A 26,870-nucleotide genomic window follows, 5' to 3' on the forward strand; every position below is an offset into this window, starting at 1 on the left:
AATGATTAGTACGCTTATGTTAATCAAACTGATTTAGCCATCCATAATATGTATGCATATTTAAAAACATCATGTCGTATACAGCAAATATATAATATATATGTCTTTTTTTTTTTTTTTTAAAGACAGGGTCTCTGATACTCAAGCCGAGTGCTGTACTCACTGCAGCCTCAACTTCCTAGGCTCTAGCTATTCTCCTGCCTCAGCCTCCCAAGTAGCTGGGTATACAGGTGCGTACCACCACACCTGGCTAATTTTTTATTATCTGTAGAGACAGGGTCTCACTTATGTTGCCCAGGCTGGTCTCAAACTCTTGGACTCAAGTGATCCTCCCGCCTCAGACTCCCAAAGTGCAGAGATTACAGACATGAGCCACCACGCCCAGTCTCTTATGTGACAATTTAAAAATGTAATTAATAAAATTTTTTGGCCAGGCACAGTGGCTCACATCTATAATCCCCCTTTGGGAGGCCAAGATGGCAGAAGAAAGACAGGGAGTACCACTTACAGCCAGGAGTTCAAAACCAGCCTGGTCAACATAGCAAGAATTTGTCTCTTTTTTTCTTTTTAAGATGAGGTGGGATCTCTTGGCTGGGCGCAATGGTTCATGCCTGTAATCCCAGCTACTTGGGTGGCTGAGGCAAAAGAATTGCTTGAACCCAGAAGGCAGAGGTTGCAGTGAGCCAAGACCGCCCCACTGCATTCCAGCCTGGGTGACAGAGCAAGGCTCTGTCTCCAACAACAACAAAAAATAAAATACAATAAAAAAGTGAGAGACAGGGTCTCACTATGTTGCCCGGACTGATCTCAAGCTCCCAGACTCAAGCAGTCCTCTGGTCTCTGGTCTCTGGTCTCAGCCTCCCAAAGCAATGGGATTACAGGCATGAGCCAGTACATGTCAGCTAAGACCTCGTCTCTAAAAAAGAAAAATAATTAGCTGAATGTAGTGGTGTGTGCTTGTTCTAAAGAGGCTGGGGTGGGATCACTTAAGTCCAGGAGTTTAAGGCTATGGTGAGCCATTATCATACTACTGCACTCCAGCCTGGGCAACAGAGAAAGACCCTGTCTAAAAAGAAAAGAAAAAGCTGGAGGACTCACATTTTCTGATTTCAAAATTTACTACAAAGAGTAATCAAAACAGTGTAATGCCAACATAAAGACAGACATATAGACCAATAAAATAGAACAGAGAGCCCCAAAATGAACCAGAGTACATGGTCAAATATTTTGAAAAGGATGCTAAGACTATTCCATGGAAAAAGGACAGTCTTTTTAACAAATGGTACTTGGAAAATTGGATATCTACATGCAAAAGAATGAAATTGGATTCTTACCTAACACCATATTCAAAAACTCAAAATGGATCAAAGATCTAAGTGCATGACCTAAATCGGTAAAACTCTCAGAAGAAAACACAGGGCAAATGCTTTATACAACATTGGATACAATAATGATTTCTAGGATATGACACCAAAAGCATAGGCAACAAAGCAAAAATAGACAAATTGGACTTCTTGAAAATTAAAAAAAAAAGTGCATAAGACATTATCAGCAGAATAAAAAGGCAACCCAAAGAATGGGAGAAAATATTTACAAATCATGTATCTGATAAGGGATTAGCATCCAGAATATAAAGAGAACTGAAACTCAGCAACAAAAAAATTAACAACCCAATTAAAAAAAAAAAAAAAAAAAAAAAGGCAAAGGACTTGAATAGACATTTCACCAAAGAAGGTATACAAACGGCTAATAAGCACATGAAAAGATGCTGAACATTCCTTATCATTAGGAAAATGCAAATGAAAACTACAATGAGATACCACCTCACACCCATTAGGATGGCTACTATTAAAAAAGTGTTGGTGAGAATTTGGTGAAATTAAAACCCTTGTGGACTGTTTTTGAGAATGTAAAATGGTACAGTCACTGTGGAAAATAGTATGGTAGCTCCTCAAAAAATTAAAAATATAACTACCACATGATCAAGCAATTCTGCTTCTTGGTATATACCCAAAAGGATTGAGAACAGGGTCTCAAAAGAGATAGTTGTACCTTCATGTTCAAATCAGTATTATTATTATTATTATTATTATTATTATTTTAAAGACAGGGTCTTGCTCTGTCACCTAGGCTGGAGTGCAGTGGCACTATCACAGCTCACTGTGGCCTCCAACTCCTGGGCTCAAGTGATCCTCCTGCCACAGTCTCCTGTGTAGCTGGGACTACAGGCACACACCATCCCACACCCAGTTAATTTTTAATTTTTTTTTATAGAGACAAGGTCTCTCCATGTTTCCCACGCTGGTCTCAAACTCCTGGGCTCAAGCAATCCTCCCACCTCAGGCTCCCAAAGGGTCAGAATTACAGGCGTGAACCACACCGCACCTGGCCCATAGCAACATTATTCACAATAACTGCAACATGAAAACAACCCAAGTGTCCATCAATAGATGAAATGGATAAGCAAAATGTGTAATACACCTACAGGGGAATACTATTCAGTCTTAAAAAGGAAGAAAATTTTGACACACGCTACAACATGAATGAACCTTGAAGACATTATGCTAAGTGAAATAAGCCAGTCAAAAGACAAATACTGTACAATTCCACTTACATAAGGTGCTTAGAATAGTAAAATTCATAGAAACAGATAGTATAATGGTAATTGCCAGGGACTGGAGAAAATGAGGAATTATCGTTTAACGTATACAGTTCCAATTTGGGAAGATGAAAGAGTTATGGAGACGGATGATGGTTGCACAACATTAAAAATGTATTTAATACCACTGAACCATACATTTAAAAATGGCTAAGATGGTAAATTTTATGTGTATTTTAACACAATATTTAAAATGAATTAAAAAAAAAAACGTAAAATAAGCGAACAATCCAATTAGGACATGAACAAAAAAAGACATGAAACATGAAGAAAAACTTGAATGAACAGGACAAACAGATGGCCAGTAAGAACATGCAAAGATGATCAACATCATTAGCCATTAGGGAAATGTAAATTTAAAACCCCAATGAGATATCACCACACACCTGTCAGAATGGTTAAAACAGAAAAATAGCAACAACATCAAATGCTGATAAGGATGTGGAGAAACTGCATCACTCATAGATTGTTGGTGGGCATATGAAATGGTATAGCCACTCTGGAAAACAGTTTGGCAGTTTCTTTTAAAACTAAGCATACAACTACCATACAACTCAGCAACTGCACTCCTGGGCACTTAGCCCAGAGGAACGAACACTTATGTTCCCTCAAAAACATGTCCATAAATGTTTATAGCAGCTTTATTCATTATAGCCCTAAAACTTCAACAACCCAGATGTCCTTCAATGGGTGAATGGTTAAACAAACTTTGATAACATTCATATCACACAATACTACTCAGTAATAAAAAGACACAAACTATTGATATATGCAATAACCTGGATTAATCTCCAGAGAATTATGCTGAGTGAATAGAACCAATCTCCAAAAGTGTGATTCCATTCCATTCTTGCAATGACAAAACACAGAGCTGGAGAACAGATGAGTCATTGCTAGAGGCTAACAAAGGAGCGGGGGTAGAAGGGAAGCTCAGGTGGCTACAAAAGAGCAACCTGAAGAATCTCTGTGGAGATGGAAAAGTTCTGAATCTTTTTTTTTTTTTGGAGACACAATCTCACTCTGTCACCCACGTTAAAGTGCAGTGGCACAATCTCGGCTCATGGCAACCTCTGCCTCCTGGGTTCAAGTGATTCTCATGCCTCAGCCACCCAAGCAGCTGGAACTACAGGCGCATGACACGACATCCAGCTAATTTTTGTATTTTTAGTAGAGATGGGGTTTCACCATGTTGGCCAGTCTGGTCTTGAACTCCTGGCCTCAAGTGGGCCACCCACCTTGGCCTTCCAAATGCTGGGATTACAGGCATGAGCCACCACAATCAGCCATGTTCTGAATCTTGACTGTACAAATGTCAATGTCCCACTTATGTTACTGTACTATAGTTCTGCAAGAGGCTACCACCAGGGGAAGCTGTGTAAAGGGTATATGTAATCTTTCTGTATTATTCCTTATAATTACATATATAGCTATGATTATCCCAAAATAAATTTGATTAAAACACACACAGACACACACACAAAGCCCTGCTCTCATATATCTTACCAGACTGTAAACAATGAACAAATATGTAAAATGCCAGGTAGTAATAAACGCTGTGAAGAATAGGCAGGGTAAGGGGATTGAGAGTGGAATGGGGAGTTAATTCACTGGAGAGAGCTCACAGGGTAGGCACACAGTAAAATGCTATCATTAAAATTACATTAATATGAAGTGACCAACCAATTTCAGGGTAACAGGACAGATTTCAAAAGCAGAAATGAAGAATCAACAAATATCCTTTATAGATAGATAGCACTCTGTGCCCATTCTAATCGAACTTATACACCACACAAATCTTCTAAGGGATTCATGTGTAACACAGTACTATCTTTTATCTGACATTTTTAGTAGTTCTCTACCATTTTTATCAACTCCACTTGAAAACAAAACAGTTAAGGTCCTTCAACACTACTGCTGCCATCATCTTTTCACAGTGAGGGAAATGGAAACACAGAGAAAGTGAGGAGGTTACCTGCCTCCTTAACCAACTGAGATGCCAGAGCTGACAGTCTTAAACATTTTGCTTAAGTTTTAAAAAGTCTGAAACATTTGCTTAAATATTATCCCTGTCATATTTGTCATCACATTCTGCCTTGTATTCAAATTTTTTTTTTTTTTTTTGAGACAGCATCTCACTCTGTCGCCCAGGCTGGAGTGCAGTGGCGTGATCTTGGGTCACTGCAGGCTCTGCCTCCTGGGTTCAAGCGGTTCTCCTGCCACCCTCCTGAGAAGCTGGGATTACAGGCACCCACCACCACATCCGGCTAATTTTGTATTTTTAGTAGAGATGGAGTTTCACTATGTTGGCCGGTCTGGTCTCAAACTCCTGACCTCAGGTGATCCACCCACCTCAGCTTCCCAAAGTGCTGGGATTACAGGCGTGAGCCACCACACCAGGCTGTATTCAAATTATTTTCACATAGGTTGACTATCTCTAATACAAAAATCTGAAGTCCAAAATGCTCTAAAATCTGAAACTTTTTGAGCATCACACAAAGGAAACATTCAATGGAGCATTATGGAATTTGGATTTCTCAGATTAGGCATGCTCAACTGGTATGTACAATGCAATTATTCCAAAATCGGGAAGGAATCTAAAAACACCTGAAATCAGAAACACTTCTAGTCTACGTGTGTGTGCGCGCGTGTGCTTGTTGACTTCTTTTTCTACTATAATTCAAATTAAACAAATCCCTTCTTAGAGATTCTGGAAGTAATGGCACACACTTCAGTACTTAAAGGAGAAAGGAACAACTTGCCTTGAATTTCTCCCTGAGGATCTTTGTAATACCACTTCTGCATTGCTTCATGCATCAATGGAATTGACACTCCTTTAGCTCTGTGCTCCTGCAGTTTTGATGCCAATCTTTCATCATCTAGTGCACTGTCTTGGAGATAAGCCACCATTTTCTCAGCTTGCTAATAACAGAAAAACAGAAATCAAGGAAACAAATGATCCTAAATTAGTACTTGTACACATAGTAACAATGACTTCCCTTTTTTTTTTTTTGGACTACTTGATCTATGAAAGTCACTATGCAAAGGACATGGCAGGTAACTTCTCCCAACAATGCCATGAAACAGGTACTATCCTCATTTTACAGAGGGGGAAACTAAGGCTCAGAGATGCCAAATCTTGCTCAAGGTCTCAAAATTACTAATCAAATCAACTAAGATTAAAACAAAAACTGCTCTGGATCAAAGCCCAGGGTTCAAATCAACACTAGTAAGAGTACTTTGCTTGTTTTTAATAGAGACGAGGTCTCATCATGCTACCCAGACTGTTCTTGAATTCCTGGGATCAAGCGATCCACCTACCTCAGTCTCCCCAAGCAGCTGGGTCTACAGACACGCACCACCTTGCCTGGCTAAGAGTACTTTTTAAACTAATAAGCTATTGGTCAACTCTAAACGGTATAAACTAAACCTGTAAAAAGAATGTTAATAGAACAAAAGGCTCAATTAATAAATTATAAATAAAATCTCTTACAAGTTTTACTAAGACACTATATCTCACTTTTTCCTTTCTTCAACATTTCCTGCCACTAACCATCCCAACCCAAAGGGAAGAGAAATTCTTTCACAGAAAAGCAAGCTATCACTTACTTTACATATAACAATGGTGTACACAATCTTGGGGAAATTTAGAGACATGAATAAGATGTTAATACTCTGACAGTTTAACTATTTTCCCCGTTATACTTGAAGCAAAAATTACAGAAGATACAGTGACCATCCACAGCTGCTTGTACTCACCATTTTTGGCATTCCACTAATGTCCAAAAAGAAAAAAGAAAAGTAAATAGCTAGGGGCCACCTAAGAGCAAAAAATAACCTGACATAATGACTACTACATAGCAGAAACTTATAAGCATGAAATGAATTGAAAGACAATTACTTATACAAATAAACACTAAATTTCCAATTTTTCCAGTACTTAAAATCTAGTGACAAAAGTTTTATATTTGAATATTCATGTAATGCCTGCTAATTTTTATGGCAGTTTAAGAGGAGACAAAAAGAATTAACAGGATTTCTACCTGCTCCAAATGTTTGAGACCTTCTTCATCATCGGGTTCTGTGGAAACACTGCCCATACCAGGAGCACCTACAACTGGCGTTTCAACTGGCCGGAGGGTAGGACTAGGATTGGGAACAGGAGGTGGAAGTATGAGAAGAGGAGAGGCTGTATCTGAAGCAATCTGCGACAGGGGCTGCTGGACATCAGCAACCATTTCTAGGGGGAAAAAAATAAGATGAAAATCCTTTGAAATACAGAGACTTGTATGAAGGCTACATAACTACATTATGAAGTCGCACAGCCAGCTAACTGGGTCCAACAGAAATGTGAGCCCTGTCATGAACAGTGAAGCTACTTCTATGGAAAAATGTAATATTGCTTCCTAGAATGACAAAATTACCTACACAGAATGACAAAAGGTAAGAGTTAAAAGGTACCTAAAAGGTGATTCTCCAGGGCTTACCTGTGTCACCAGAGCACCTACCCAGTTATAGGCTGACCTCTTAAAAACAATCAGTCTAATCCTTTCTTCATAACATGTCTCCAATTGTAAAGGATAGTTATCAATGCACCCTAAATCTTCTCAAAGATATGTCATCTCTCATCAAAACCTTTACTGAAAATATCAATGATTATGTTCCTTAAGTACCTGTTTCAAGTCATGATTAATATAATTCAATACATTACATCTTGTAGGATAATGAGAAGCACTTGGAGTCTACCTGTACAGCGCAGGATGTTCTTCTCAATAGGAATACAAATTACAAAAGAGGTTCTGTCTTGGTTCCTATTTCTAACCTCTCAGTGTGCAGGCTCTTAAGAAGGAAAAGGGGGATGGAATAATTAGGTATAATTACAGTTTCCCCTTTGAAATCTTGTTTGTTCAATTACAGATAGCTTCTCCAAATTCCTGCTCCTCTCACTGACTCATTCTTTGCCATACTTTTTAAAAGGATAGTCTATACATGCTGTCTCCACTTCACGCACACCTGCTGTAAGGGGACTTCTACTCTCATCTCTGCAGTAAAGCTCCTCTCTCAAAGATAAGCAGTGACACAAAGTTGCCAAATACAATGGCTTTTCCTAGTCTTCCTCATCCAATCTCTTAGTAGCATCTGACATTATCAACTCAATTCTAAGCTAACCCATTCCTTAGTTTCCCTGCACTCTACTCTCCTATCTCTACTTTTACCTCTGAGGATTTTTCTCTGGTTCCTCTTCCTTTACCCTTTAAAAATGGGATTTACTCAAAGTTCTAATCTCAGTCCACTTTTCTTCTTACCCCTAATAAGTGCATGCAGAATTTTCAATTTTTATTCTCTCTCTAGCCCTAAACTCTTCCCATCTAGCTACAGTCCCTCATTCACAACTGCTCTCTGGCCATCTCCACTTAATTTCTTCTCATCAACACCTCAGAATTACTGTTCAAAACTGAATCTATTCTCTTCCCTCCCCAGTGTGCTCCTCGACTTCCACTCTATGGTGAATGGCACCCTAATCCTCTCAGGCTCTTTGGCTCTTCCCTCTTCTTTTCATGAGAATGGCACCATAATCCTCTTATAATCCTCTCTGGCTCTTGCCTCTTCTTTAACCTGATATCCAGTCAATGACTGAGTCCTGCCAATACTTATTTTAACATCTCCTCTGCCACAACATCCCTTTACAGGTGTACTACTACCTACCCCATAGTGACTGCTCAGGAGTCTAAGTGGTCAGAGTGAAGCCGAACTGTCATCACAAGATAGTCTACACCCCGCTGTCAAATCCATGTTCTAACCATGTTTCTCAATATCCTCCTTTTCACACTTCATATTTCATCAAATAAAAACAAGAGCTGATTTGCTGCCCAAGCCTGGATCAGTCCCACTTCTTCACTTCAGCTTTCACTGCTCCCTAGTACTGGAATGCCTTCTCCCAATTCATCTAGCTACACTTACCTCCAAATTCTACTTACTATTCCAAGACGTGTTCAGAGACCACCTACTTCCTGAAGTATCCCAAAGAGTCTGCCAGCAGTGAACCCTTATCTTACTTTGTGCTCTGGAATAGTGATACACGCACGCTTTATCTCCCCTACACACTATAAATCTGGAGTTTTGACCTTTAATGTACATCTCTGAAGCCATCTCAGAATATGCATATCTAGACTTGATCCAAGAATCTCCTGAATAAGGCTTCAAGCATGTTTATTCAAAAGAATGTACCACAAGTAGTTCTGGGGCATATCCTACTACAAATCAAACTGTCTCAAAGATATACCAGTCTCACAGTGCCTGCTATGTAGAGTACAGATTCAAGTACTTGCTGAGCTACTCAAGAAGCTAAGGGCAGGAGGATCACTTGAGCCCAGGAGTTCGGATCCAGCCTGAGCAACATAGCGAGGCCTTGTCTCATTTTTGTTGTTGTTCGTTTTGTTTTTAGAGACAGGGGTCTTGCTATGTTGTCCACGCTGTTCTCAAACTCCTGGGCTCAAGTGATCTCCCCCATTTCAGCTTTCCGAGTAGCTGGGATTACAAGCACATGCCATCACACCCAGTGAATCTCATCTCTTTAAAAAAAAAAAAAAATCAGCTTTGTTCTAGACATTTAAAAAATTGAAAAATTCTTGGTTTGAGTTCTCAAAGTATCAGTCTACTGGGAAAAAAGGTAATAAACATCTTTATGATATTATAATGCTATGTTAGAAATAAGGCTGATTGTTTAAGAAACAAAGGAAGAAGACACCTACCCTAGTCTGGGGGCTTTGGATGGAAGAGAGTTTCAAGAACAGAGAAAACGATGCGCTAAGGTATGAACCCTAGAAAACAGGAGATATTTCAGGACCTAGAAGGCTTTGAGGCTGGTGAGTAGAATGTGAGGGAGGTAAAGAGGCTGGCAATGAAACTGCACAAAGGGAAGCAGATGCCAGATTGTGCAGTGTCTCATATGTCATGTTAAAAGGTATGAATTTTTACGGTAAATGAATCAAGCAACCCTTCAACGTCAGGCATTACAATGACATTTTCTAATATGTACAAGAAGAAACATGGAAATGAGCATTAATATTGCCTAATAAAGTGTATGAGCAACTTAAACCAATACATTAACACTGAAAAAGAGATATATTTTAAGCTTATTGTGCCACAGATTCATATATGTTCTCTTCTTGGCCTCTTTTAGAACAATGGCATTTTGGTGTGTCATCTGGTAATTTAAGCTGGGCACATAATCAGTCAACACATGAAAGGAAGGTAACTGTCTGATATGGGAATCAAACTAATGCAAAGGATCTGACACCCAGTTCACTAGTAATGACACGGTGGCTATGTCATAACACCTTAGGACAGGAGATTCCAGAGCTCCACCCTTGCAGATTCTCTGTTTTGGTAAATTCTGAGACGGACACATAAGTGAGAAGCCCTCCTTGACTGGGTTTACTGGTAAAATAATCTATTCTGATAATTCACCCACTAAAAGCAGTTCTAGGAGGCATAAGTAGAAGCCTATCTTATCAATGATCACTGGCCTCAGGAGAATCCTATTTTAGCTTGTCTATTCCCACAAATACATACCATCCGCTCTGCTGGGCACTTTGGCTGGTAGACTATTTTCCATCCGAGTCTCCTCTTCAGCTTTTTCCGTTTGCTCGGTTTTTGGTTCATCTTTCCTCTCAAACTGTGATGCTTCCTGAGACTGATGGTCTGAAGGAGTGCCTGGTCTAGCAGATGATAATGAGGTCTGGGGAGTTTCCTCACTAGCTTCTGGAACACGAAGTAATCTTAGTTGAACTTAGGAAAGTTTTGGTTTGATGGAGGAAAAAAAAGGTAAAGGGCAAGAAGAGGCCTTACCAACTCCTATTCTATCTGTTTTCTCTCCTTCTTTCTTATTTGTCTTATCAGGTTCTTTGGCCTCTTCATTATGGCTACCCTCAGAGTCAGAGCACTCCTCCCCTTCGTCCACAGGCCGGAAGTCCATCTCCTGCTCTTCTGGAATAGGCTCTTTCTGCACTTTCTGTAGCAAGAGAATAAAACCAAAGATCAACAGCAGATTTGGCTTTGGTATAAGGTTAATGTTGGTCATGACATTTAAAACACATTTCTTACTTTTAGAGAGAGGAATGCTCCAGATGAGTCAAATGTGCCCATTTCTTCTTCAGCATCCTCTAAGCACCATTCGGGCAAGCTATCCCTGTCATCATCTATGCTCCCACTGCCAGAGCGAACCCTTCGGTAACCCCTTTCATCATCTCTATCTCGAAAATCAAACTCGAACCTTCGACGTCGTTCCATGTGTTCCCGCCAGCCTGCAGAACGAGGGCCATCTGAGATGAGAAGGAGGACACAAACCTTAGAAAAGTTTTATGACAGTATTTGAAAAAGAAAATCAGGAATAGAAAATAAAGGAGAAAACTACAAGTGACTGCAAACTCAAATGGACTGACCTAGTAAAGAGAACATTAGGCAACTAAATGTAAGTTCAGAGTTCAGAGTATACATACCATTATGAGACGACAACAGTACTTAAGTACTGAGCCATGCAACATACTCTAAAGCTTTAAAAGATAAATCTAAAATGAAGCACATTTAAAGGACACTGTATTCCAAGTAAGCACTTTTAATAAGTCCTAGGTACTTGATTAAAATACCAATTAGCCGCCAAATCCTCATCCAGACTTAATGCACTAGACATCCTTCCATACTGAAGATTATACCTTCCCTTTGCCCAATCTTAAAGCATTTTCTTTCTTCCCATGAAAATATCGTTTATGGATAAAATCAGCTCCCTGTGTCGATTTATAATATCAAACTCATCATGCCTATTTATTAATGCCAGGTTCCCACTTGTAATTCTGATTCTCCCCCCAAAATTCATGAAATTTACAGCGCTGAAAGTTGTCACAGAGATTTTATAAAGTCCACTATCCTAATTTTATAGTTTAAGGAGAAACTAAAACTTTGCCAGCAGAAGTAACTCGCATATGGCAAAGTAGAACTAAAATCCAATTCTGTACCCTCTGCTGCTTGTTCCACAATAACATGTTTACTCTCCTTTCCCTTCTTTCTCATCTCTTAATTCTCCCTATCCATATAACACTCCCAGGGACATTCCTAAATCTACATTTCCCAACAGAAAAAAAGACTGCCTAATAATAAAAGATCCCACTTAAGGTATTTTTCTAAAAAAAAAAAAAGAAACGGAAACTCTTGTTAAAATCTGACAGACCTAGACTCTGACAGAGTCTTAAAGAGTCTTAAAAAAAAAGCAGGCTTTAACCTATTAGAATTTTCCATCCTTGACTGCATTCTCTGTGGGGGATAAGAAAAAGAAATGTGGCCAGAGCTAAATGTTCTCACTATTGAGACAAAATTTGCAAAAACCAGCAATCTAAAAATCAAATTGGAAAACAAAGGGCAAAATGTTAAAAAGCCAAATACAGGTAGCATCTGATAAGCCACTCACAAAAAAAATATCTTATTCCCACACTCCCATCCCTTCATGTAACAACAACAAAACACTATTTACTAATTCCTATGAGAACTAAGGAATTTTATACCCAGACTGCTTACATGGAAACCTTGAGCCATTATGCGAAAAAAGTCTTCATGATCAAATGAATTCCAGAGCCCTCTGTACTGCTTTCATTTCTAACAGTCTAAATGTACATCATGATAGGAATCTATCCTTCTAGGTACCTGGCTCATGCTTCCTCTTACTGAGTTTCTTAGGTTCAGCTCCCAGACTGGATGCCTTCCTGTCCTTAATGGTCCCAACTCCATACGCATCCAGCTGGAAGCCCTATTTTATATCCCATAATGTTATCTTACCAGTAGTTCATAAAATTTTACTCACAAAACTAAATACAGCAAGTAAGACATGTAAGGTACTTATTAAGGCCAACTGCTGATTTACAGACCCTGCATCTAAACTAAAGTTGGATCCTGTTTTCATAAAGATAAAAGCAGTTAAAATACTTTAAAGTTTTACTCAAATCTTAATAAAAGATTAACCATAAACTAACAAATGTTAAGAGTTAACATATGAAAACTGCTATAATCAGGCTATACTTTGAATATACTGGGTTTAAAAAGTGAATAGTATTCTTTATTTAAAATGCATTTACACTGTTTTTTCAGACCCATATATCTTTGTATCCCCCAAACTATCTTTTAAAAATATATGGATTTCAGCCACAGGTGTGACTGAAAAAACATATATGTATATGGATTAAAAGTTCTGGAAGATACACAAGTTGATGACAAAAATGACATGAAAGTCAAATATTAGGGGGAAAAAAAGATTTAGAAAAGATGAGAAAATAATATATATCCAAATTCTAAGTTGTTGGGTGGGAGGTACTTTGATAAACTCCCTTTAATAGAATCAACATCAGACATTAGGGCTCAAAAAACATTGTTCATCTTCCAAAACATTCACCTTGTTTGTTTTTGACCAGCTGGAATTTCGTTTCTCTCTCAACCCAGATCCTATCCATTCTTCACTGAATGCTTGTTGGGAACATAGTCTACAAACCCTCTGCCTACGGACAAGCTCAGCATAAAATGCCTTTTAAAGAACTATAACATTTGGCTCAGGACACAGACTAATGAAAATTGTCTAGATCTTGTGATGTAAACAATGCCCACTAATGACAGAAAACCCACCCAAGAGGCAGCCATGAAGAGTTGGTATAGAGCATCCTAACCCTACCCAAACATTAACTTCAGTATGTTTCTATCTACCTACCACTTCCTTAAAATACTCTGAATGCCTGTTATAATGTCTACCCAGATCTAAGCTAGTGGTTTTGCTAATAATTTGATTTTTAAAAGTGAAAACAGTTTACATTATCATGATTTCCTGTATTAAAGGTAAGCCTCTCTGGCACATGGTTGATAAAATACTGTCATACACATGAAATTCATAGGGCATGCACATACTTTGTGTGCTTCAGTTTTGCATGACCCCACGATTGGAACTACAGTTGCATCTGATTATCATGAGGCATGGAATCAGCACTGTGGTAGGATATGAACTTTAACACAAAGCACTAGTGTCTTCAATTACCAGCATATCTAATGTCCAAGAAGAACAGTTTGAAGCATTCTTAAGAGACAAACAGAAGAACTTTAAAAACCACTAATCAGTACTATTCTCTCTCCTTCTTCTAAAGTTAGAAGGACATAAGAATGAACTTGTGATTATGTTTCTGACCTAGCTTTAAAGCTTATTCTTCAAATAAGGTTAAATCACATTTTCAAGGGGAAAAAATGAAAGAATAAACCCTTTCTTGTTAGGAAAAACACCCACTGTTGGGGAGGGAAGCACATATTTCAAGTGTATAATTTTTATACATTTATAAATCTTAAAGAATGCTGAAAAAAGATTCAAAGATTTAGAGGTAGACAAAACTGAATGAAACCCTCATTTTTCCAGTTGAGAGCAGGTGCTTCCCATTAAACTACACTATTTGCCCCAGAAAAATAGAAAAGTGATTTCAATCAACTGAACAGATGTAGCAGGAAATTTTTATGTTGCAATTTTTTCTAGTAATAAAACTGTGACAGCATAAATAATATGAATCCTCCCCCACCTTTTTTAAGCCAGTTTATCTTTTCCATTTAATCCCTATTTCCATCAAATTTCCCCTTATTTCAGTCCCTATGGACCTTTACTCAGAATTCTTACCAGGACTGTGAGGTCGCCACCTCTCTCCATCCCTCCTTGATCCAGCTAGTCGCCAACCTCCATCTTCATCTTCTCCATTTTGTTCCTCTCTAAAGATGCGCCAATTTTCACTTTCTGAGCGTATAAATTCATGCTTTCTCCCTACTGATGCTGGTCCACCTTCCTCAAAATTTGGTCTCCCTATAAAGAAAATAATATGGTAAGTAACCATGAGCCTCTGCCAGTAAAGATTTTGAAAACAAACTTCACAGTTCAAATCAAGCTTTCCTGCAAATGTGTCCATTTCAATATTCAGGAAAAAATCACTAAAATAACTGTGGGTATTTGCATATATTATTAGACACATTTCTTAAGGCTGAATGTTCACAGACTGTGCAATTATTTTTTAACAAAAATATTATGTACAGTTTTTTTTTTTTTTAAAAAGCCATGCAATGGAAAGTCCATCTTCCTACACAAGACCCTCACAGTCATATTCCCCAGAAGTAACCATCATCAAGTTTCTTATAAAGTCTTCCAAACACTGTCTGTGGGTACACTTACACATGTATACATAGCTCCCTCATCCACACGCACAAACGCCACCCTCTGGATGTTATAAATGTTGTTTTGTTTGCTGTTTTCACTAACACTGTATCTTGCCAATCCCTCCTTACCAGCACATACTTTTTAAAATTATACGATATTTTTCATTATACAACATACTTTATATAACCAACACCTACTGGTGATTCTGCCTAAACATGGTATCTGTACATGTCAGGCCCTCTTTTATTCCAAAACAGATTATAAACTGAAAAGTAGGCCGCATGGTGGCTCACGCCTATAATCCCAGCACTTTGGGAGGCCGAGGAGGGCAGATCACAGGTCAGGAGTTGGAGACCAGCGTGGCCAATACAGTGCAACCTCGTGTCTACTCAAAACACAAAAATTAGCTGGGTGTGGTGGCAAGTGCCTGTAATTCCAGCTACTCAAGAGGCTGAGGCAGGAGAATCACTTGAACCCAGGAGGCGGAGGTTGCAGTAAGCAGAGATCGTACCGCTATACTCCAGCCTGGGCGACAGAGCGAGACTCCGTCCCCCACTGCCCCCCAAAAATAAAAATAAAAATTGAAAAGTAGTATAACCTCATTTACTCTAGCACCTAATACAATACAGGCATACCATAAATTGCTTTTGAACAAAATTCAAAGTTAAGGCATATCTAACTTAATATCTAAAAAGTTACATTAATGTCAAGAGAGCCTGGTACAACAAGTAAACTAAACTGCTATTTTAAAAGGACAAGATCATTCTAAATTGTGCAAACAAATTATTCAGTCACCATTCCACATGTGCTAACATACATAACTCATAACATTCATAAAATCTCACATCAAAATAGTTGGAAATCCAGAATAACATACATTGATGTCCTCAGTTTATGACAATAAAAGTTCACGTTCTCGTAATGACAAACTCAATCCTTTTAATTAATCCATACTAAAAGTGAAAAAAAAATTGAACAACAGCATATGAAAATGAGATTCTAATTTCTGGTCATTCTGTTATATTCCATCTTACATATATTGAGATTCAGCATCCTGCTTGCCCATATGGTTGTTAGTCTGCTACTAAGGTATCATTCTATTGAAAGATAAAATATCTTGGAAGAATGGGAAGACATGATCTGCTGCTTTCTTATTGTGGTGGGCAGCCTCTAAGAGCTCACCAACAATCCTAGCCTGCTGATCTCTGTGGAATCCTCTACCTCTAATTATGAGCTGGACTAACAGAACGCAGCTGAAGTGATGAGATGCCACTTACAATATTAAAGACGACTGCAGTTTCCATCTTGGACACTTTCTCTGAAGGACACTAGTTGCCATGTAGTGACACAGACCTTGTGGAGAAGCTCGCATGGCAAAGAACTGAGGCTTACCACCAGAAACACGAGTGAGTCTGGAAGTGGATGGAACCCCAGTTGAGCTTTGAGAGACTGCAGCATGGGCTGACACCTTGAGTGCAGCCTTACAAGAACCCTGGGTCAGAACCACCCAGCTAGGATAAGATGTTTCTAGATTCCCAACCCACAGAAACTGAGATAATAAATGTTTGCTGTTTTCAACCACCAGGCAAGGGTTTTATTATCTATGACCTTGCTCTTACTTGCAGGATGTGTCTGGAATGTCAGAATTATATTCTGGCTTTCCTTGGTTTATTAGTCCATTTTGCATGGCTATAAAGGAATACCTGAGGCTGGGTAATTTATTTAAAAAAAAAAAAAAAAAAAAAAAAGTCTATTTGGCTCATGGTTCTGCAGGCTATACAAGCATGGCACCAGGATCTGCATGGCTTCCAGTGACACCTCAGGAAGCTGTCACTCGTTGTGCAAGGTGAAGTGAGAGCAAGTATGTCACGTGGTGAGAGAGGGAACCAGAAAGATGACAGAGATCCCAGACTCTTGAACTCATTACAGTGGGGAGGGGACGAGGGATCCACCCTCATGACCCAAACACCTCCTACCAGGCCCCACCTCCAACACTGGGGATCACATTTCAACATGAGATCTGGAGGGGACAAACATCCAAATTATATCACCTGAGAAGTCATAATCTAAATCTATTGTGGCTATTATGTAATATCTGATATATCAAAAACTATATTGCAGCTTTTAGAAATTATTTTGTGTAAGTAGCTAGAACCTCAGGCACATGCCACCACACTCAGCTAATTTTAAAATTTCATTTCATTTAATTTTTGCAGAGATGGGGGTCTTGCTATGTTGTTTAGGTTGGTCTTGAACTCCTGGCCTCAAGTGATCCTTCTGCCTTGATCTCTTAGTAAATTATGTAGAACGGCACTTCTGCATAATTTATTCAGTTTCTTCACCACATATTTCCAACTGTTGCCCTAAACAGGCTGTTTAAAAATGTGATCATGTTATGAGAAAATCCCATCCATTGAATTTCAGGGATGCTGAATTTCAGGGAGCTAAATTTTTGAACCTTGTATGTAATTGTTACTGGTACATAAGTAAACTTTATTGACACTACAAGTAAAAAAAAAGATCTGAGGCTGGGCGTGGTGGCTCACACCTGTAATTCCTGCACTTTGGGAGGCCGAAGCAGGCGGATCACCTGAGGTCAGAAGTTCAAGACCAGCCTAACCAACATGGAGAAACCCCGTCTCTACTGAAATACAAAAAAATCAGCCGGGCATGGTGTCGCACACCTGTAATCCCAGCTACTCGGGAGGCTGAGGCAGGAGAATCACTTGAACCGGGTGGCAGAGGTTGCGTTAAGCTGAGATCGTGCCATTGCACTCCAGCGTGGGCAACAAGAGTGAAACTCTGTCTCAAACAAACAAACACACACACCCCTAGATCTGACTTAGTAAACTAAAAAAAAAAAAAAGAAGTTATTATGTGTAAATAATCACCTAGAAACAAAATTTAAGCTCCTTTATAGAAATTTCTTAACAAGTATTGTTCAAAATGGGTTGAACCAATATTCATGTAGAATGGTTTGGAACTAGTATTCATGTAAATTCAGGCTACTTCATTCTCCACAACACCTCCACCCCCTCCTTCACAAATGAGGAAATGGGTCTTCACTAGTCAAGGTGTGCAGATAAGAACTGGAGCCAAAAAAAAAAGAAAAACAAAATACTTAAAAAATAAATAAAAGAAACAAAAATAATAAACAAAACAAAACAAAAAATAATTGGAGCCAGAATTTGAAACCAGGTCTAATGACTCCAAATCTCATCATTCTTTCTTTGGTGTTGCTTTCCTCTTTATCTTCAAATTTTCTGCCTCAAATCCTTTTTGAAACAAGGAATGTAGAATTGGTCATTCAAACTTTATGAGCTACAGGTTTTCCAACGGTTTGAGAATCACAAGGTTGTTTTAAATTTGTTTCTCTTTTGTTAGTACAGCCACATTTTTCATCAAGCCATGTAAGTTCTGCCTCCAGGGGCCGTGCTCATTTTCATAAGGGTGAAAAGACCTTAAGAACTTTTAAATGGACTTCACTCATCTCCCCACCTCTTTAAGAAAACATTTTTTAAAAGTACACTAATCACAAATGTCAAAGAGTTTTCATAAAGCAAATACATATAATTTAACTACCACCTTAGATTTTTAAAAAAAGATTTTAAGGAGCCTCAAAAATCTTCATGTGTCCTCCCAAATCAGCCCTTCCCAAGATAAACACTATCCTAGTATCCTAGTATCGAGCACCAAATATTAGCTTTGTCTGCTTTTAAACTTTTTAATAAAATAGAATATTCACTTATATCTGGCTTCTTTTGCTGAACATTATGAAAGACTCATTCTCCCTGCACGGGGGCCATGCTAATCTTCTCTGTATCGTTCTGATTTTAGTGCATGTGCTGCCGAAGCAAGCACGGGAGATTCATTCTCATTGTTACAGGGAATATTTTGGTCTTTTACGTTGCTATGCAGGATCTCACTGTATAAACAAACCACACTGTATTACTCTTATTCTACTGCTTAGAGACATTTAGGTTGTTTTCTACCTTTTTGCTATCATAAGAATTGTGCTTCTATGAATATTCTTGGACATGAGTTTGGTAAGTATATGTTTGGATTTCTGTTGGCTATATATTTAGCATCAATACTGCTAGGTCGCAGTATGCTCAACTTAGTTTACTACTACTGAGTATTTTTCCAAAGAAATAGTACTACCAGCCAGGCATGGTGGCTCGTGCCTGTAATCCTAGCACTTTGGGAGGCCAAGGAGGGAGGATCACTTGAGTTTAGGAGTTTGAAACCAGGCTGGGCAACATGATAAGACCTCATCTCTATATTTACCTATAATTTTTAAAACGTAAAAAAATTTTAAGAAAGAAATAGTACTAATTCACCATTTGTTTGCTTGTTTGTTTTACTCAAACCTCTAGCAATCATTAAATGACTCACTCCTTTACAGACAAACACAATTAGAGACACAGGATTAAAAACAAAGATAAGGCTCAGACACAGCACCTGATCTCTAGGTCCATGGACACATAGGTAAATAAACAACCTAATTCAGCTGACAAAATGTGTTAATATATCTCATCTGATCTTCATAATAACCACAAGAGATTAAGTCAACCATCATTAACTCTCTTGCTTCTGCAAGGACAGGGATACCTGAAAGGTGGTTTCCCAAGGCCACACAGCTGAATCATAACCAAATCAGAAACAGAACCTAGGCAGTGTTCAAACACCTAACCTATGGTTTATTTCTACACTAAATGATTCTTAATGGTTCACTCATAAATTTGACCCACCGGAAGCAGCCAGAAATTCTAGAGAAACTGAAATGGGAAGAAGGAGATCTGGGATTTAAGTATAACAAGCTAAAAGGGTAGTAGACAAATCATGCATGGTACATCTTGGGGAAAGTGTCAACATCTCTAAAAAGGGGAGACATAGAACTAAATTTGTTTTCATCTTCCCACAGAATGATTTCAAAACGTATGCTCCTGAAAAAAAAAATGGTTAAGACCAACCTCCTCAATATAAAAATTTTATTCTAGAAATTATTTAGAAGGTGACTTCAAACACAGTCATAAAAACGCACATTTCCAATTACTACTACTATAACTAAAAATTATACTGTATCTAAGCGATCCCGTAAAATATTAAAATAAATCCCTTCTAACCAAATTGATTACAGATTTACTTGTGTAAATTTGGATGGGTGGGTGGGAGTGCCAAGGAGACCGTCATCTTTGTAATTTGAATTTAAAAAAATATATATGTATATGTATTCCTGATATAATTTAAAATAAATAATAGGTCAGGCATGTTGGCTCATTCCTATAATCCCAGCACTTTGGGAGGCCAAGGCGAGCAGATCACCTGAGGTCAGGAGTTTGAGACCAGCATGGCCAACATGACAAAACCCAGTTTCTACTAAAAATACTAAAAATTAGCCTGGCCTGGTAGTGTATGCCTGTAGTACCAGCTACTCAGGAGGCTGAGGCAGGAGAATCGCTTGAACCGAGGAGATGGAGGTTGCAGTGAGCCAAGATTGCACCACTGCACTCCAGCCTGGGCAACACAGCGAGACTCTGTCTCCAAAAATAATAATAAAATAAAAATAAATAAATGATAAATATTAGTCATTCATGGGCAGTTTAGAAGATGACCTCTAAGTTCCCTTCACGTCTAAAAATTCCAACAATTCATAGTAACGAAGACTAAACTGAGCGAGAGTTACATGGCCCTTCCTCAGCATTCAAAATCAAAGGCTTCCTCCTTCTGTAACGTCAGCACCATGACTAAGTCGACTAACCAAATACTGTATTTCAGTTGACTTATTTTTAAAATCTTAACAGATTTACAAACAAGATGATTTTAAAGTAAACCGTATTGAATTATTTACAAACTCATGCCTGGACCAAATATTCCTAATCTACAGTCAGTGAATGAGCTCAGGGCTGTGAAGCCTTGCACTGGAAGTGCACTCTGTGCTGGCGTGCTTTCTTCTTCTTTGAGGGAAAAGGGTCTACGGCTTTCATCAGAATTTTAAAGGTGTCTGTGACCCTCAAAAGGCAAAGAAACACAAATTTTAAATGTCTTTTTTTCCGTTCAATACAGCAAACATGACTATGAGGAAAACGTATATTTTATGTCCTTATGTTAAAAGCAAATTGTGTAAAGGTGCTAAAATACATATGTACTACATATATAAATAATTTTCCCAGTGGTAATAAACACTTGGTTGTTACAATCTCAGCGTATTAAGTCCAAATAGGATTCATCTAAAAATTAAATTAAATTAAAATGCAGTGTTGGTTTTTGCCTGGTCTAACTGAGTGGACTTCCTAAGGAGAAAGAGCAGTAAAAGGGCACCTGTGTGCATGTTTGACCCACGGCCAAAAATAGTGTTTATGGAAAACTTCAGATGGAGCAAAGAGGCACTCAGCCAACAAAATCTACAGCTGTGAGACTTGGAGCTTACAACTGCCCAATCTCCACAAGCAAAAGTGGAATTATGGGACAGACTTTGAAGCTTGTTTATGTACAAATTTTTTAAGGAGTGACTTTGTATTACTCTATTCAGATATATATTCTCTGATCAACACCAAAAAAATATTCTAATACCAAAGTAAACAGTGAAAGGGCATCCCACCCAAGTGTTGATATTTACCACCCTTCTCCCCTACAATTACTTATATACAAAACTCACGGTGGCTAGGACAGAGCAGTTTAAATTCTATACCAAGAGAGTTACAACTTTCTCCCTGAGGAATAAATAACCTGCTCAGCTGGTTAATATGAGTCCTGAAAAAACGGTAGAGACTGTAGAAGCTGCAGTGTATCAGAATCTCAGAAAAAGGTCCTCAGGCCATTTGAATATGTACCATAACCCTACAGCCCTCATGCTCAGCTGTCTGCTGGTACACACCCAGAGGCTGCCTGAAATCTGTGGGAAGGCAATTAGTAGTTGGCTTGGACATGTGGAAATGGAAAGAGACTACACATCTTCAAAAGAAAGCTAAGTACACTATGTAAGCAAGAACATGGAGACCAGGGCTAAAGTTTTAAAGCTGTGAGATTACCTATTTACATAGGCCAGAAATCACACTCCAACTGAAGATGTTATTGTTCTCAAGAAAAATGTGATACATTTATAGATATATAGTGAATTATTTCAGTCGGAAAGAAAATCAAATGTCTTTAGGGACAGAGGACTAGATTTAATATAGAATAATTTACCTGGTCTTGGAACCTTGCTTAATTTAATCTTTATAATTTTGGAGACACAATCCATCAATCTATGAACAGGTATTTAGCATTTATGTTCATTCACAGAAGAAATGTTTTAGAGCCATCTCCAATTACCTTACTGTAAAACAGCTACAACAGAAATAACAAATTGTCTAGATGGGAAGGACCATGAGTTTTTGGGTGAAGGTGGCATATCATCTGTGCCAATATCCGTGTCATCTCAGTGAAGGAGCCCCAGGAAATACCACCCCAAAATATGCTGCTTTGGTATGCTCATTACTGCAAACTGAGAAAACTTGAGGAACAGCAAGTACAGGGAGGGGCTTTCTCTGATGCCCCCTTAACTCAAAAAATGCCTTTGTCCCCTCCCTAGAATTTCATCAATCAGGGAAGATTAACCTTATCACATAAGAGATTAAAAGGTCCAGTAACAATCTTCCTCAAGTTAATTTTTAATACCTGAAAGACTTTGTCTCAACTTGACGACTTTTGTTCATCATACATTTCCTCCCCTCATTTTCCCATAGCGTGTCAATACCTTCCCCCAGGACCTCCATATCCCTATTCCAATGCTATAAGAACTTCAATCATCTGGTCCTTCCTCGAGTCTCATGTTTTGTGGGACTCTTGTGCATAAGCATGTAAACTGTTTTTCTTCTGTTAAGTCTACCTACTGTTGGTTTATATTTTGGACTCAATTATTCAAACCTTCAAAAGGAAGAGAGAAGGTCTTCTCTTTCCCCTACACCAGCTAACCTGGTAACTTCAACCAGAAATGACTTTAAATGCTCAGGCTATTGTAATGGGAGTGCTATGCTCCTGAGTGGGCACTTCAGAGCTGGTCTATAATATTCACAGTTAGCAGTTAGGAATCACTGTTTATAGACCATAGCAAGACTTTCAAATTGTAGAAATCCAGAAATTAGAAAGCTTCACTTAAAGACATTTCCTTCTTAATTGAAGATCATTTTGCCAAATCATTTTTGTCTCAATATATTGAAACCAAGTATACTATGTAAAAAGACTTTTAAGTTTAATAAAATCCTTATCTGTCTTGCCCACTATAATATGTATTCTCAGGCCAGGTGAAGTGGCTCATGCCTGTAATCCCAGGACTTTGGGAGGCTGCACTGAGAGAACAGCTTGAGCCCAGGAGTTCAAGACCAGCCTAGACAACACAGCAAGACCCTGCCTCTACAAAAAATAAAAAATTAGCCAGATGTGGTGGCATTACTACAGGGGTGGGGGATTAGGTGGGAGGATCACTTGAGCCTGGGAGGTCGAGGCTGCAGTGAGCTGTGATCACACCACTGCACTCCAGCCTGGGTGACACAGCAAGACTCTATGTCTAAAAAAATGAAAATAAAAAATATATAATGTATATTCAAAACACATGACAGATACACTCAAGTGCTTCTGCTTCCTATAAGCAGGATTATGCTATACTTGTTCTAGTATTTTTTTGTTGTGTTGTTCTGTTTTTCTTCAATTAGTTAGCTGGGAATTGATATACATTATAATTCCTACCAGTGCAAGCAGGGAATGAGCATCACACCACAAATCCCTTCTTTATACTTTACCTTCCCTAGTTCTGAAGGTCAGTATTTCTAAATGCTGTGTCTGAACTTGTGTTGAAGTATTTGGTATTAATAAAACAAAGAAGGAATTAATATATTTTTTAAATGGGGGGGGCGGGACGGAGAGGATTCTACAAAGGCGGATTTCACTTTCTAAGTAGCATTATATTAGTCTACATTAATAATTTTCCCAGCAGGCCTTCCAAGATTTTACTTTGAACAATCACAGTCTTTGTTTCTCAGATCCTCTTACATGTGATCTGAGGTCTGGTCAAAGTTTTAAAATCAGCAGCTAACGGAGGAGGAGAAAAGTACTGTTCACTAAGGCATTGCACAAAGCCATATCACAGCACGTTTCAGGATTCCGACAAGCTGGATCACATTTTCCAGCTAAACGCTATTTCAGTGTTGTGTTACATTTTCTGTACATTGTACACTGCGTTTTATTAATACTATACTTCATCACAGTGATCAGGGAAACATCTCCTAAACATCACTAAAATAAGCCTTAAGAAAATTCTTCAGTTCTTTCACACAGGTGTGTATTTTTTAAAGTGTCAGGTGCAGAACAATTAATTTTATTTCTATTCAAGGTCTTTGCATACAGCCTTAAAAAAAAAAAAAAAGTTTGTTTCCTAAGCAAAAAAATAAAAGATTTCAGATAACTAAATTATCTATATTACTAGTTCTGGAACTAATGGTAGCCATTCTGATGACACATGAGAAGAAAACTAAGAACATCAATGCATTAATTTATGCCAATAAGTCTTTATCCAAATAAATCTTCCCCAAACACATGGTGGAAAAAAAAGAAAAAAGATTAGTAAAGGAAGTATCTCACACTTCAACATGCTACATAAGGAAAGACGGCTGAAAATAAATCTTGCAGGGAATTTCATCCCTTTGAACTTTCAAATAAACTCTTAAGTAAGATTATGCAAACTTACTAAAGACCGGTCCTGATTAGAGGGAAAAAATGCACCCCTTCTCCAAGTCAGTTCTGGAGGCTTTCTCCAGAGTTGTTAAGGTTTGTGTTGGGTAAAGAAAGACCTCCTAACAAACCAGCATTCTTTTCCACATGATCAGAGCTAATTGGCCCCCCTGCAGGCTAAGTGACCAATCACATCAACTTCAGCTGAAACCAGCCCCCACAACATTATAAACACAGGAATGTAAGCTGTAAAATCAGTCCAAGAAGAGAACCTACAAACTAGACTTGTAGATTAAAATTATCTGATCAAAAAGGCAGACTCTATAAATTTCCTTAAGACCTACCTTGGCATAAAGGCTGACCCAGCAAAAGAACTGGTGAGTACATGCAATAATATCCACTCTTATTTCTTTCCTTATGGGAAACAGGGAAAGAAACTGACTGGCGAATAGGAACAGAGCTAGATTACTTCCAATAGATTTTTAAAACAACGACATTATCTATAGGGTAGTATAGTAAGATTTCTATATTCTTTTTCCTTAAATTTTAAAAATGGAATAACAGCCATATTGAATGCATTACTAGATATTTTCTTCTTAACTGCTTTAAGTGTACACTATTTTCTATTATAATATACCAGTAGAGGATAAAGGCCTTAGAAAAAAAAAATTCAGTGGCTTGAGAAAAAGTCTTTTTCTTTTGGAAGGAATTTCAAAAACTCAAAATGAGCATAAAAAAACAAATGCCAAAAGATATAAGCCACTCTGTTTTTATTTCTTTAATCTAAGAAGAAAGTGATGAGTATCCTAATTGTAAGTTTTTAAGCATGGAATTATTGCTGAAATTAGTAGATACTTCTGCAATTAAGAAAGTAAAACAGAATCTCTGAGCTTATATAATAGGGTTAGAACTCATAGTGTTTGCCCTAATTATGGAGGGCAGGAGAAATCATTATAAGACTTTCAATATCAAGTATTTACACCAGACGCGAACAAATACATAGTAATACCATGTTCATTTAATGTTTGTTAGTTATAGCTTTTATCTTGGCTCCTTAGTATGAACTATACTATTTGATATCATGGCAATAGAAAAGACATAATTGTAAGTGCTACAACCCAATGAGTAGAATGAATTTTGATGATCAATTAAGCTGCCTATCATTTTTTAATAGGTACTATTTTTCCTCCAAATAATTTATAAATGGGGAAATATTTTACAGCCCACACACGGCAATAGAAGCAAACCTCCCCAACCTTCCACTCCACTTTCTATTGGGATCAGTTGATGAGACTTAAATATCAGGTAACAATAATATAATTTTTTAAACTATACAAGCAGACATCAAGCTATACAGAAATAAAAGAAATCATATAGGAAACTTGTATCCGTTGTAGGAAGTGGAAATATGTTTGTTTACATAAGTCTGTAGAGCTTTAAGAAATCTTATTACCATAATTCCCTCTTTTTTCACTTTCTTTGTTTTAATCTAAGGATGCCAGGCAAAGGGGATTGAGTGGTTTGCCCAAAATAACACAGCTATGTAACCAACAGTGCCAGAGCCTGAAGGCCATATCCCCTTATCCTGCGTTCTCTACACTAAACCACACTGACTGTAGGAGTCCACAGAATAGTTATTCAGGGTAATTGGTTAAGTGGGAATTAGAAATCAATCTTCCTTCTCTATACTACTCCATTTGCCAGCACAATCCAAATCAAATCCAGCAGTGTTAGGTTTTTAAAAAAAAAAAAATGCTGCTTAACTATTCTGATTATTAGCCTTTTGACTTCCCTGTTCACAGGTTTTTCCATGTATTTAGTTGCAAGAGAAAAATAAAATAAAATTGTAAAGAGCCTAGAGTAAGAGTGCTACAAAAGTTGTAGGTAAGAAGTAACAACAGTCCTGAAAAGGCCCAAATGAGAATGATGAATTTTGTTAGTTATAGTCTACACAGAAACGCTCTCTCTAAGCAAGGAATTTTAGAACTTTCATAAAGTAGGTTGAAAATAAAAAAGAATCATGGAGCTTTATCTTCCTCAAGCTTTTGTGAAACACTAAGCATTTCGCAGCATTCAGTAGGAGAGTAACTCCACATGTGGAACAAGCACCAGTGTCCAGGAGCATGAGGGGCATTTTCACACAGACAGGAAGCAACAACAGTGGAGAATGACAAAGTTGTTCACCCACCATTCTGAAGGCAACCAAATATCCTTTCATTGTTATATCCTTCTTCCAAGTGTCAAAATCTTTTATTATGTCATAATTTTATTTATGACAGCATTATACTT

The 26,870-nt window shown here is 38.0% G+C and overlaps 1 protein-coding gene and 1 pseudogene across 5 annotated transcripts in view; both read right to left on the minus strand.

The window, feature by feature from the left end:
- The window catches only part of GIGYF2 (GRB10 interacting GYF protein 2), a 164,053-nt gene that overhangs the window by 58,105 nt on the left and 79,078 nt on the right, over window positions 1-26,870 (minus strand). For 3 of the 5 annotated variants that reach the window (XM_050751556.1, XM_050751557.1, XM_050751560.1), the window contains 6 exons: window positions 14,346-14,525; window positions 10,763-10,980; window positions 10,508-10,670; window positions 10,232-10,420; window positions 6,700-6,896; window positions 5,419-5,578 (listed from right to left, as the gene is read on the minus strand). In XM_050751556.1, coding sequence (XP_050607513.1) covers window positions 5,419-5,578; window positions 6,700-6,896; window positions 10,232-10,420; window positions 10,508-10,670; window positions 10,763-10,980; window positions 14,346-14,525 — 1,107 coding nt within the window. The remainder of the gene's footprint in view (window positions 1-5,418; window positions 5,579-6,699; window positions 6,897-10,231; window positions 10,421-10,507; window positions 10,671-10,762; window positions 10,981-14,345; window positions 14,526-26,870) is intronic. The other 2 variants (XM_050751558.1, XM_050751559.1) reach the window with 1 other exon arrangement.
- Window positions 18,640-18,734, minus strand: LOC126933240 (uncharacterized; annotated as a pseudogene).

Source organism: Macaca thibetana, chromosome 12 (assembly GCF_024542745.1).
Source record: "Macaca thibetana thibetana isolate TM-01 chromosome 12, ASM2454274v1, whole genome shotgun sequence".
Classification (NCBI taxonomy): Eukaryota; Metazoa; Chordata; class Mammalia; order Primates; family Cercopithecidae; genus Macaca; species Macaca thibetana.